This window comes from Mastigoproctus giganteus, chromosome 8, assembly GCF_048544385.1.
Source record: "Mastigoproctus giganteus isolate SK-2022 chromosome 8, ASM4854438v1, whole genome shotgun sequence".
NCBI classification, from domain to species: domain Eukaryota; kingdom Metazoa; phylum Arthropoda; class Arachnida; order Uropygi; family Thelyphonidae; genus Mastigoproctus; species Mastigoproctus giganteus.
The window spans coordinates 91,788,777-91,802,255 of NC_143582.1; the positions used below are offsets into that span (position 1 = coordinate 91,788,777).

At 37.5% G+C, this 13,479-nt stretch overlaps 1 protein-coding gene across 3 annotated transcripts in view; it reads right to left on the reverse strand.

Annotated features, from left to right (window-relative positions):
- LOC150081717 (MAGUK scaffold protein DLG5-like) overlaps positions 1 to 13,479 on the reverse strand; it is a 450,728-nt gene that overhangs the window by 326,695 nt on the left and 110,554 nt on the right. For all 3 annotated transcript variants that reach the window (XM_090378823.1, XM_090378822.1, XM_090378824.1), the window contains exon 6: positions 6,823 to 7,146. In XM_090378823.1, coding sequence (XP_090234949.1) covers positions 6,823 to 7,146 — 324 coding nt within the window. The remainder of the gene's footprint in view (positions 1 to 6,822; positions 7,147 to 13,479) is intronic.

Below are 13,479 nucleotides of genomic sequence, written 5' to 3' on the forward strand. Positions count from 1 at the left end.
CAAACTTGGACATTAAGCTTGATATACCATCATCAATATCATTTATAAATACAGAAAACAATATTGGACCCAACACTGAGCCCTGAGGGACTCCACTAATAACATTAGTCCACGATGAGCAGTGTCCATTGATTACCACTCTCTGTCTTCTCCCCCTCAACCACCCCTTTATCCATAGCAGCAATTTGCCTCCAATGTCACACTGCTCCAATTTGTGTAGCAGTCTTCCATGTGCAACAGTATCAAAAGCCTTTCTAAGATCCAAGTATATAATATCAAAGCTATTCCCTGCATCCAGTTCTTTTGTGACTGCATCATAGTATCCAATCAAATTGGTCAGGCAAGACTTCCCCTTAACAAAGCCATGCTGTGTCCGAGCTATAACTGAAGTCTTGTCTAAATGATCCTGCAGTGCTTCTTTAACCAGTGCCTCCATTAATTTTTCTGGAACAGAAGTTAAGCTCACAGGTCTATAATTACTTGTGTCAGCCTTTGATCCTCCTTTGTGAATTGGGGTCACATTTGCACATTTCCAGTCTATGGGTACCTCCCCTGAGTCCAAGCTCTCATAATTATGGCTAAGGGTTTGCTTACTTCCTTTGCTGCCTCCTTTAATATAACTGGATAGATCCCATCCACCCCGGGTGCCTTTCTTGTGTTTATCTTCAATAGTTTCTCCTCCACTTTACTCCCAGTTATTTCAAGATTCTGTAGCTTACTGCTAGAGTTGAATACACCTCTGGCATTCCCCTCGCTGAATAACTCCTCATGTGTGAATGTCGATGCAAAATATTCACTTAGTTTGTTAGCTACCTGAGCAGGATCATCAACAGTTGACCCATCAATATCAAGTGGACCAATCTGATTCATCCCCTTCCTTCTAGAGTTTACATAAGTAAAGAACTCTTTGCTGTTTTTCTTTGCATCCCTTGCCAAGGATTTCTCGTAATCTGCCTTCGCCTGCCTAACCTCCTTTGTAACCTGGTTGCATATCAACTTGTATCTATCATAGGCTTCTGTGTCATGTGTTAATTTGTAAGTATCCCATGCATTTTTCTTCTCTGCCATATGCCTCATTAGTTCATCTGACATCCATTTTGGCCTAAACCTTGAACAATATTTCTTAGTTGGTATGTAAAGCCTAGTAGCTTCCAAGATAATTTCTTTGAATGCTTCCCATTTTGAATTTGCTGTTGGTAACATCATCAGTTGGTCCCACTGTATAGAATTTAAATACTGTCTCAAGTCCATCGTAGTCGCCTTTACGGAAGCAATAACCCTTCCCTTTACCCCTAATGGTAGTTACCTCTTTCAGTAAATCCCACTTCAGCACACTGTGATCACTGCCACCTAGTGGTTCATTTATCTGCAGATTCTTAATGCATGAAGAATCACTGCTGATAATCAAATCAGGAGTATTACTCCCTCTAGTTGCCTCCCGAACATGCTGATGTAGAAAACAATCATCCAATAAATCCACAAAAGCCCTGCTAGTGTGTGAGTAACCAGCCCCCAAATTCCAGTCAATATCTGGGAAATTAAAATCTCCCATTATAAGACTCTCTGATTTACTGGCCCACTCTATTTCCCTGTACAGTTCCTTATTATACTCATCAGAGTCATTAGGCCTATAGCACACTCCTACTCTCAATTTTGATCTCCAAATGCTTATGTCACACCAAACTGACTCAACACTGCACTGTCCAGCAATGTCGACTGGCTTCACTTCCTTGGTTTTTATGTGTTTCTTAACTAATAGCATAACCCTTCCCCCCTTCCCATCCTGTCTATCCTTTCTGTAGACGTTGTACTCCCCAAATTGCATTTCTGCATCCCTTATATCTGTGTGACACCACGTCTCTGATATCCCAACAATATCTGCCTTTGATGTTTTGAGCAATACCTCAAATTCATCAAATTTATTTATTAAACTCCTAGCATTGGTGTACACGCAAGTATACCTGCACCTGTTTCTATTCTTAGCTACCCTAACACAACCCGTGTGTTTACTTGTACCGCAATGGCTCCCAGCAGTCTCTGAAATACCATGCATCTTGTTTTTCAGGCTTCTGCTCATTCTAATAGAAGCAGTGCAAGAATCTCTTTCACCTCTGCCAGTGGCTACTGTCAATCTATTGGTCTTTGTCTCCCCCCAAGCTAGCAGTTTTCCGACCCACCTAACACTGCCTCGATAGCATCAGCAAATATTCTTGCACCCTTTCTATTTAAGTGTATCCCATCCCTGTAGAAGCAATCTCTCCTGTTAACAAGTACAGTCCAGGCTGAAAAAAATTCTACCCCTTGAGCCTTGCACAATCTTTCCATGGCCGAATTGATCGACAAGGCTCTCATCATATATTCTCATCATATATTTTAAATTCATACGTATTTAAAATTTTAATTTATGCGAAGTTTGTGTCTTCACATCATCTGCCAAGCTTTCAAAATCGGGGATATACTGTGATGAGGCCAACCGTAAAGAATCTTCTATGTGCAAGTCCATAAGAGTAGAGTGTTTCTTCATCTTTGTTTGTTTCTAATATGAAAAGGCCGATTCACACAGATATGTGGAACCAAAACTGACTTTCCACGGCTCTTCTCGATGTGCTAGGTCTGATATGAGAATTGAATATATGATGATTTTAATTAGTAGCTATTTTAAATTTGATTTATTTAATACTAAGCATGTGACGTGGGTTCATATAATAATACATTCATCCGCAATTGAGTGTCGAGAGATTTACAGTCCTACTAAAAATATATGATGTTTCCTCTTATAATTTAAGATATATAAATATGTATGCTCCAAATCTGTTTACTTGAAAATCAGAGTTTTGTAAATAGTTAATGTCGAATTACACTGAGTCGCCTTTGCATTAGCAACACCCCTTTGTATAGGAATGGACTGGTCTGTGACACTTGGTGGATGCTCGAAGTCAGGAATGCTGATATGAGATTATAGTTCACACATGGCAATCAGTTTTGGAATGTCTGCAGGGAAGAATGGGTCAGCATCAAGATCATTTCAACTTCAAATGTGGAATGACTGTGGGAGCAATACATGCAGGTGCCAGTATCTTTACAACAGCCAACACAGTTAAGTGCTCCTGTTCTATGGTCTCATAGGTCACATGTGGGGCAGCCATGTGTTATTGATGCCTGTGGTAAGCACCGTGCATCTCATCTTGTAACACAGCAGCAATGCACCACAGTGGCCCAGCTAACCACCCAGTATAACGTAGGAATATCAACCATGTCCACATGGACTATGAGCCAGACATTACCTCATATAGCTTATGGCAGTCGAGGATGCCATTGCTCGCTGTGAAACACAGCATCTTGTAACACAGCAGCAATGCACCACAGTGACCCAGCTAACCACTCAGTATAACACAGGAATATCAACGAAGGTCCACATGGACTATGAGCCAGACATTACCTTGTCTAGCTTATGGCAGTCCAGGGTACCATTTCTCACTGTGAAACACAAGAAACTGTGCCTTGCACAGGTACAGTGAGCACATACACTGAACTACTGACATGTGGAAATCAGCTGCCTTGTCTGATGAGCATATGCACATTTGGAGAAATGCAACATAAGCTATGGCTCCTGAATGCACTGCTGGTGTTCAGCAGGCTAGAGTGGTGGTGTTATGGTTCGCAGACTGTTTATGTGGCACACCAATGATTCTCTGATCACCATTAATCAATGACTCAATTCGTACACTTACCTTGCTATCATTGCTGACCAAGTACGCTCCTTCATGATGACAGTGTACCCAGACAACTTCAGCATCTATCAACATGACAATGCACTGTACCACAAAGTCCAGCAGGTTGCTAACTGGTTTCAGCAACATGACAATTCTTTGTTCTTCCATAACTACCCAACTCAACCAATCTCAAACCAACTGAGCATGTTCAGGACCAAGTGGAAAATATCATTCGATGCTATGACCGCTCACCTGACAATGTGCAGGTATTACCTTGGAGGATGCAAAGTCAGGGGTATAGGGCCAACGAGGAACACATTTGACATTTATTCTGGCTAAGTACCCTATAATAGTATGAACAATGTGAGGCATCACATTGTCATGATGCAGCATCCAACCACCTATGTGCAGTTGTGGTCATTTGTGACAAATGTGATACTGCAAAGTGTGCAGTACAGTTCTGAAATAAGGTCCCATAACAGTCATATGACATGGCACAAGCTGGTAAACTATTCCTTAAAAAAAAAAGAGATGACCATAACCTTTCCCGCAGAAGCCACAACTTTGGCTTTTTTTCAGTTTTGCCAATGACACAGACTTCCAAACAGAGCTTTGATGCTTCCTCTCTGGGTCAAAATGATAAGTCGTGTCTCATCATTTCACTGTTATCACATTATGCAGAATCTTATCGCCTTCAGTAACCATCAGCTGCAGCTCCTAACAAACCTCTATACGTAATTTCTGTTTCCCAGGTGTGGGTAGCATTGGAACCCAGCATACACAAACGTGTCATATCAAATAGTAATAGAGAATAGCATGCATTCTTCCTACTAATATTCTCAGCATCTCCGCCAGTGTTGCCTTACTCTTATATGCCAATCTTCTCTCATGATTACAGAAGCAGTGTTTATGGTTCTGGATGAACCGATTTTTGTGATTGAATCACAACCATTTTTAAACATTCTAAACCTGTGATCTGTGCTATATGGAAGTGCAGATTCATCATAAGCCATTTTGAACATTTCATATGCTTTGGCTGATATTTTCTTGAGATGGAAATAAAATCTGAGAGTAGTATACTGTTCCTCTCGTTATGTCCATTGTTACGTGAGCAAAACTGAACAGTCATAAACTTGACCGACCACCAAGGCACACGAGTCAATTGCACAGTTGCTATGTGATGCAGCTTGGTTTGATCTTAACTAGAAAGAGAGAACAGTACAGTTGTTGATGAAATATTATGATCATTCTTTATTGCAGTGTTTCCCAAACTTTTTTAGTCACTGAACACTTTTCATCTCACAATATATTTACGGAACACTTAGGAAACACAAGTTTAGTGGGAGCCAAAGAATTGTTTGCTAATATTTTATTACATAGAATGCTGCGATTGTTCGTCCTTACTTTGAAGTGTGACAATATTGTGTTCACTTTCGTCAAACACAGTTGCACTACTAGAAGTGTTTGCTTCTCGTTTTAAAGTTCCTTTTTTTCAACCACAAATCACTGGTCATTTATTTTAATAATAGTATTTTGAAATACTGATAATTATCAAAAAAGATTTATACAAGGAAGTGAGTTTAGTTTTGATATCGGCTCACTCACCCTCTCCTTCAACCTGTGTACTCCAGGCTAAATCGCATACAAATGGCATACTAGACCACTACATTGCTACTTTTTCGTAAATGTTATTACCTCTACACATACTTCTTTAGCCAAAATAAAGTGTTCCGCTGTCTATTTTGATTATTAGTCTGTGTCAGTATATTAATAATCGGGGGGGGGGGGGTTAAATTATAATGGCAGGAAAGCGGTGTATGCTGCAAATATGCAAAATTTATTTTATTTCTTTAATTATTAATTATGATTTTTTACGGAACACAGTTTGAGAAACACTGCTTTATTGAATGATCGTAATTTTTTGTGTACATATGCCTGCCAGAGGGTTAAAAGCCCCCCCCCCCCTTTTATTCGCTAATGTCATCACCTTCTTTGATCTTTTTACGTTTCCCTTGTTATTCGTAGCCACATTTTTGTACGGGTTAGAAAGAACTTGTCCAAATAAAATCACTTTCTTCCGTTGATACACTCGAAAAAGTTTTTTTTTTTTTTTTTTTTAGGAGCATTAGCAACTAAGGCCATATTGCTCCGGGATATGCGGTGGTCATTCCCTGACCTTCCCGCATCCTCTGTATTTGGTGATGACGGGCTCAAACCCCGGTCTAATCAAGAAGTGTGTGCTACACACTGCTGCTCCTTCCCACCTGGCTACGGAGGCACCACTCGAAAAAGTCTGTTTTACACTGCAAAACAGTAGATTTATCACTTTTGTAAGCATATCAATTTATAAATTGATAAATTTATTCAATTTATAAGCATATAAATTAAAAACAAGCGACGAAACCTCCCATGGCAAGCGCATAACACATATTGAACAAGGATTAGCGAGAAACATCCACACTCGCGATTTTGTCACCCCTGTCCCCCAACCCACTGAGCGATGTTTTGACCGGAGAAGATAATTTTAGCCACGCCCATGTTTTTTTATGGCCGAAAATGTTCACGGCGATTTAATATAAAATTCACATTTTATATTAAATCAGCGACCGAGAATACAGATACCGCGAATAGTGGGGGTTTACTGTATTCATTTATCCTTAATAAATCATACAGAAATACCATATGATGTCCAGTCAATCTGAGGATATAAATGTTAAAAGTTTATTTAAAAAAGAGTCAACGAAACTAATGCAATGTAGTTTGTGTTCCTGACTATTAATGCTGCAGCTACACTTTATTCTGTCTTTTTTTTTAATAGTTACAACTACTGCTGTGTGTGTGTGTGTGTGTGTGTGTGTGTGTGTGTGTGTGTGTGTGTGTGTGTGTGTGTGTGTGTGTGTGTGTGTGTGTGTGTGTGTGTGTGTGCGCGCGCGCGTGGCGCAAACTAAAATCAGTAGTTGGATGTGTGCGCACACATCCGTGTATTTTTCAATAATTTATACCTTTTTTCTCTGCCTGAAAAGTGCAAATGTATATAATTTCAGGAATTAAGATACAAATTTCTCACTATAATTATTAATTGTTATTATAAAAGCTCACAGAATTATACCTTTGCTAGCTGTTCTCTGGCTTCATTACGCTCACGCAATGCATTATCCCACTGCCTAATTGCTGCTGTACACTGCTGCTGCAGTCCATTTCGTTCACGAATAGCAGAATTTCTTTCATGGGCAAGATCATCATACCTTTTACGCCAACATGCAAGTTCTTCTTGGGTAACTTCCAACTTTGACACAGTAGCACTGTGAGAAGCCATTAAGTCTGCATATCTTTTATGTAGTGTATCATACTCATCTTTCAACCCTTCACATTTTCTAGCTGCACTCAGATATAACTGATGGGCTTCCTCACCTCCACTTTCAGTATGACTATCCTGAAAAAATATTTAAATTTTAATTTCTGGTAAATTTCAGGATTAGTTTTAAAAATAGGGAAGACAGAACAATAGTGTAAAAATCAAAAATGTCATTTTGAGTCATACTGAAAATAAAAAAAAATAAGAAAAAAAAAAGGAAGAAAATGGGTCAATAAATTTATATGCGAATTGGATCATGAAAAATATAAAGTGATCACTTCATAAGAAATGCCTCTTTGACAACAAGATTAGTTGACATTGAGTTAACATCATTATATTTTATACACTGCTAGCATAAATATTAAGACATAAACATGCTAAAAAGAGTATTTATCTATTATAGGCCTGAAGTTACCAACATTCAAATTGATGCCTGTTTTCACCAATGATCAATAACACAATTCCTTTTCAAGTCAGGAGAAGATCAGCTGTCTCGATTTATGAAAAATTGAGAAAAATATATATAAAGAAAAAACAAGATACTTTTGATACAAGCAATGTTTATATATGGCCTTTATATTTTAAATGTGACCAACCAAAAAGAAGATCAAAGTCAGTGCATTGAAGAAAATATATTTTTTTGGATGAAATGATTCAAAAAAGAAATGACAATAATGAATAGGGTTTTCAAAGAGAAGTATATTAAACCTTTTATACGCATTAATATTATAGGAAAATATACTGGAAATGGGTACCCATGCTGTTAACAAGAGAAATGAAATATTCCAGGCAGGAGATCTGCCAAGACCTGTTGTAGGAGTGCATTAACCATCAAGGAGATTTTTTTTAAAGACCTGATAACAGGTGATGAGACCTACATCTTCCATTATGACTCCTACACCCTTATTCTAGATGCCAATCTATGGAATGGACTCGTACTACATTATTAGTGAAGGAAATTTTACCAATCAACACAAAAAATGATAGCCACTGAGTTTTGGGATAGAGCAGGCCCAAACTACAAAGAAGGAAAGATACTGCCAAACACTTTACAGGACTAGAAAGCAAAAAAGGAGGCTCTAACAGGACAACCTTTGGGTTGATTCTCCAAATCACATTACACAACAATAATACAAAGCCACACACACACACAGCCCGTATGACCCCAATTACAATTCTGAGCGGAGAGCTGAAAAATACAGTAATAGGCTGACTTCAACAGCAAAAATCATACTTTTATCAAAATGCATGTTTGAGTTGTGAAGAACAATGGCAGAAATGTATTGACAAACAATGTGAACATACAAAAAAATGTATACTTGCTTTCCAGGGCTTGTTTAATAATTTATATAAATTTTAGCTCTGTTGTCATTATACTTTTATGGCCACAGAGACATCACTTATGAATGGGCTCGTGAATATTCCCAAGATTCACAATCCAAGAGCAATAATAATGTTGTTATTTATACTCCGGAGATAATGCCACACCGTCAATGGTTAAAAAAGTAGTGCATAACCATCTAGACAGGAAGGAATTTATACTACAGCCTGTATTTGAAGGAGAAATTTTGTCTGGCCAGTCTGATTTGATACTACCTAAATGATGCAATAAAAATGTTGATGCAAAAATAATTTTGACATCGTATAGTTAAGATTTCTGAAAAGTTTTTGGAACTGACAGCAGTCTTGTTCTACACAAACAAACGTTGCACAAATTGGAGAAATGTGGCATTATGAGCAAGTTACAGCCATGAACAAAGAGATGGCCAGGTGGAAGAAGACAAAGAGTGGGTATTAATGGGCAATACTCATCTTGGACTACTGTTATTAGTGGTGCTCCCTTGAGTTCAGTGCTGGCTCAGCATTGTGTTTTTTTTTCTTTTTTTTTTTTAAATGATGAAGGCAATCAGACTTAACAAACTATGTTTCCAGATGATAATAAGGCTGGCAGGGTAGTTAATGGCAGTAATCAGGGTATACTACTAACACAAGCTAGAAATATTAGATAGATAAGCTGAGAAGTAGTAATTGAAATTTAACAGTGAAAAAGGCAAGGTACTCCATAGGGTAGCAGTAGCCCCAGAATAACATATCAACTGAGTGGTACCACACTCGGGGCAGTGGAAAATAAAAAAGACTTGGAAGTAATTAATTGTGCAGTCATATATTTAGTTCTCTGAGCAGTGTAGATGGGCTGCTAGGATAACTTATGAGGTTCTGTCAATGATATATGGATTTTGCCAGAAAGGACAAAGAGGTGATTATCCCATTACATAAGCCACATCTCAAGTGTCTATATATGTCTGGTAGCCTCATTTTAGGAAGGACACAGATCTGTTAAAATGGATGCAGAGAAGAGCAATCAGGCTAGTGAGGAGAACAAAATGGTGCTCTTACCAAGAAAAGCTTAAGTTCTGCAAACAACATCTGGAGAGCAGGCACCAGCAAGGAGTTTAAGGCTTTGAATGGACTGAGTAGGCTCAATGCTGATAGCATCCTTCCTCTTGCTCAGACTACACACAAAGAGACAAATTCAAGTTAATGAAAGGTGGTTGCAGGATTTATGTGCAGAAATCTGCCTTCAGCCAGTTGACTGCTGGAGCAAATTTCCATCTGCTATTGTGGAAAAGGGTAGTTTGATTAAATTCAAGGAAGGAATAGACAAATTATTAGATGGGATGGGCAGGTGATAAGTGGTTTATATATAATAAGTAAGTGTCAGTGGTGAGTGTTTCATTTACATATAATAAGTGGCTGGTACCCAACTGGATAGCTCAGAATGTCCAGCATTCACAGTCACCCTCCAGCTGCCTTGTGTTCTGTCACCTCATGGAGTCTCACTTGTTTCAATGAGTAATGATTTTTACTCCTGTAAGAATAAGTGAAAATTATGAAAGAGATGAGCACAGTTCTTTCAATGTATGAAAAATATACAATTAATCTTTTGTTTTCCTGTTACTTATCAGTCTTGTTGTCATTACTTGTGTTGAAAAAAAAAGATGGTAGCAAATAACATAACTACAGTAAGCAAATTAAACGTCTGTAACTGCACTGCCTGGTGGCATTCTTATTGTTTCAGCATCAACAAAGCGCATTATAGCCATAGTTGCTGATGCGCCAATAAAACTCAACCAACCAACCAGCATCAACAAAGAATACTTTGTTGATGCTAAAACAATAATGTCAGTAATAGTAAAGATTATTTTCCTATCAAAATGCTACAAATGAATCTGGCCCTAGAAATGAGAGGGAAAACAGGGAAGAGATTAACAAACAGAGAAGCAAAATTAGTTATGCATAGGAAGCTATGCATACGATAAAACAATTTACAGCAACTAAAAAATGAAGATACCAAAGAAATGGTATCCTAATGGCAGCACCGTGAGACATATCAGTTCCTGACATATATTGACTGCACTCATGGTGATCTTATAATATTTTAGAAATCATCTGTGTACAAGATGAGCAGTACTACAACCTGAATATGAAATCAGGTAGCATTACAACCTGCATATTAAATAAGGTAACCACTTTAGCAATTGGAAACAGAAACTGCTTAAAGTGAAGGATGTTTATAAATTTAGCTTTTATTTGCAGTAAATGTAAGAAGAGTACAACAGGAGGCCAACGGGTATCAAAAACATATTTATAGGAGCAAATGAATAAGTGCAAAGGGATAAAAATAACAGAAAGAAAACACAATTCAAGACATCAGCATTGCTTTTCATTTTAATAAGTAATTATTTTACTTCCTTAAGAATAAATGAACATTAAAAATGGGTGAGCTGAGTTTTTTCAAAACATGAAAAGGGTGTAGTTAATCTTTTCCTTTCTACTCACTTATTAGTCTGTTATTTCCTTTTAATTTTTTTATTATTAATTATTATTTAATTATTAATTTTAATTCATAATCATCTTTTTTCCCATATTCCCAAAATTAATTTTTGAAAACATGTGAGAGAGAGAGAGAGAGAGAGAGAGAGAGAGAGAGAGAGAGAGAGAGAGAGAGAGAGAGAGAGAGAGGGAAAAAAAAAAAGATGATAGTGAAGAATTACATTTTTCATGGCTTAGAAATATTCAGCAAACTAGGTATCTTTAATTGCATTGTGCTTGCTGTTCGGGGAAGTTTTATAACTATTAGGCACTAAAATAATTTTCATAATTATTCAATACATTCACCACCAACCCTCGGAAATTTTATAAAATGATTAGTGAATGTGAGAATTATATATTTATTTTATATATATATATATATAAGGTCTCCGTAGCCAAGTGGCCAGAAGCTGGAGTGCAGTAGCACCTGCACTTTGAGTTAGACCGTGGTTCAAGCCCCTGACTGCTGAATATGGTCAATCTGCCAACCCGCATTGGACCAGCGTCGTGGCAGATTATGGTCCATTTCCCTTAGCATGAATTGTTGAGGAGGCTTCCATCCTGCAGGGGGTTGATAATGGCTGAAATTTTATATATATATATATATATATATATATCCATTATTTTAAATTAAATAAAACATAAGCCAGTAGTATGGCAAAAACTGTAGAGCGAAAATTAACATAAAAATAACCCAAATAAACAATCGAACGAAAAGAAAGAATAGATATAAATAGTAGCCCAGAAACCCTAATATAATTTCGATCTTTAAATCCAATTAACAAAAACTACACAAATTTTAGGATAATGCCAATTAGTTATTAATTTAGCAGTACCCCCCCCGAGAGGTACCAGTTCCAAAAGACGTGAAATATCACCCAAAGAGGGTTAAAGGAACTACCAAACGATAACAAAATCAAAATAAACTAAAATAAAATAGACTGACCATCATGCCCCATATCGACAGAGGACCACGAGGCCAATAATGGTCATGGAATCGCTGCATTTCAATCGTCATACAAAACATCGCAAAGGCGGAAATATCGAAGAACCAAACCACCCTTCCATTCTCCGATAGATCAACCAATGCAGAGGATTTGCATGGCGGTGGTCCTTATGCAGCGAAAATAAACTATAGAACAGACAGCACTCTAAAGCAGAGCCACACTATTTATTCATTTTATTATAATTTAACTTTATTTAATATAATTCAATGATAGTATATATTTCGGCTTCATATGGAGGAATTGCAAGTTGCTGCCTCTAATGAATGCTTAATTATCTTAATTATTTTAATTTTTTATTATAATTTAATTTTCGTTAACATTTAAAATAATTCAATAGTAATGGGTCGATATGCTAATTTAGCAACGCCTGTGCCGCCATCTATTTTCTTTTTTTCTTCAATATAAGCTGATTCAGCTTACAGTATTGTCAGTAGTGTGGCTCTGCTTTAGAGTGCTGTCTGTTCTATAGTTTATTTTCGCTGCATAAGGACCACCGCCATGCAAATCCTCTGCATTGGTTGATCTATCGGAGAATGGAAGGGTGGTTTGGTTCTTCGATATTTCCGCCTTTGCGATGTTTTGTATGACGATTGAAATGCAGCGATTCCATGACCATTATTGGCCTCGTGGTCCTCTGTCGATATGGGGCATGATGGTCAGTCTATTTTATTTTAGTTTATTTTGATTTTGTTATCGTTTGGTAGTTCCTTTAACCCTCTTTGGGTGATATTTCACGTCTTTTGGAACTGGTACCTCTCGGGGGGGTACCGCTAAATTAATAACTAATTGGCATTATCCTAAAATTTGTATAGTTTTTGTTAATTGGATTTAAAGATCGAAATTATATTAGGGTTTCTGGGCTACTATTTATATCTATTCTTTCTTTTCGTTCGATTGTTTATTTGGGTTATTTTTATGTTAATTTTCGCTCTACAGTTTTTGCCATACTACTGGCTTATGTTTTATTTAATTTAAAATAATGGATGTATTTCAGCTTCATATGGAGGAATTGCATGTCGCTGCCTCTAATGAATGCTTAATTATTTATTCATTTTATTATAATTTAACTTTATTTAATATAATTCAATGATAGTATATATATACATATATATATACAGGGTGTCTCAAAAATATTGGTACAAACGTTTAGGGGAGGTAGGTAACATCTAAAGGAATGTGAATCACATAGGAACCCATAACCGGAAACGTCACTGTAAGTCAGTACACAGCGCTGTTCATCAATTCGCGAGAAGGAAAATTTCTGGTTTACTCATTCAAGCAGTAGTTGCCGCACAAAGAGCATGCATCGATATACGAACAGTGAGCTGGCAGACATGCACCTAGTGTATGGATTAGCAGAGGGCCCACACGGTGTGCGCCCCCATGAGGCACAACATCGCTTCACAATAAATGTGTGGGCAGGTATGGTCGGTGACTGCTTAGTTGGCCCATACCTGTTACCATCCCGCATCAACTCCGCTAAATATCGGATCTTTCTTGAATAAGTTCTACCAGGGTTACTTGACGATGT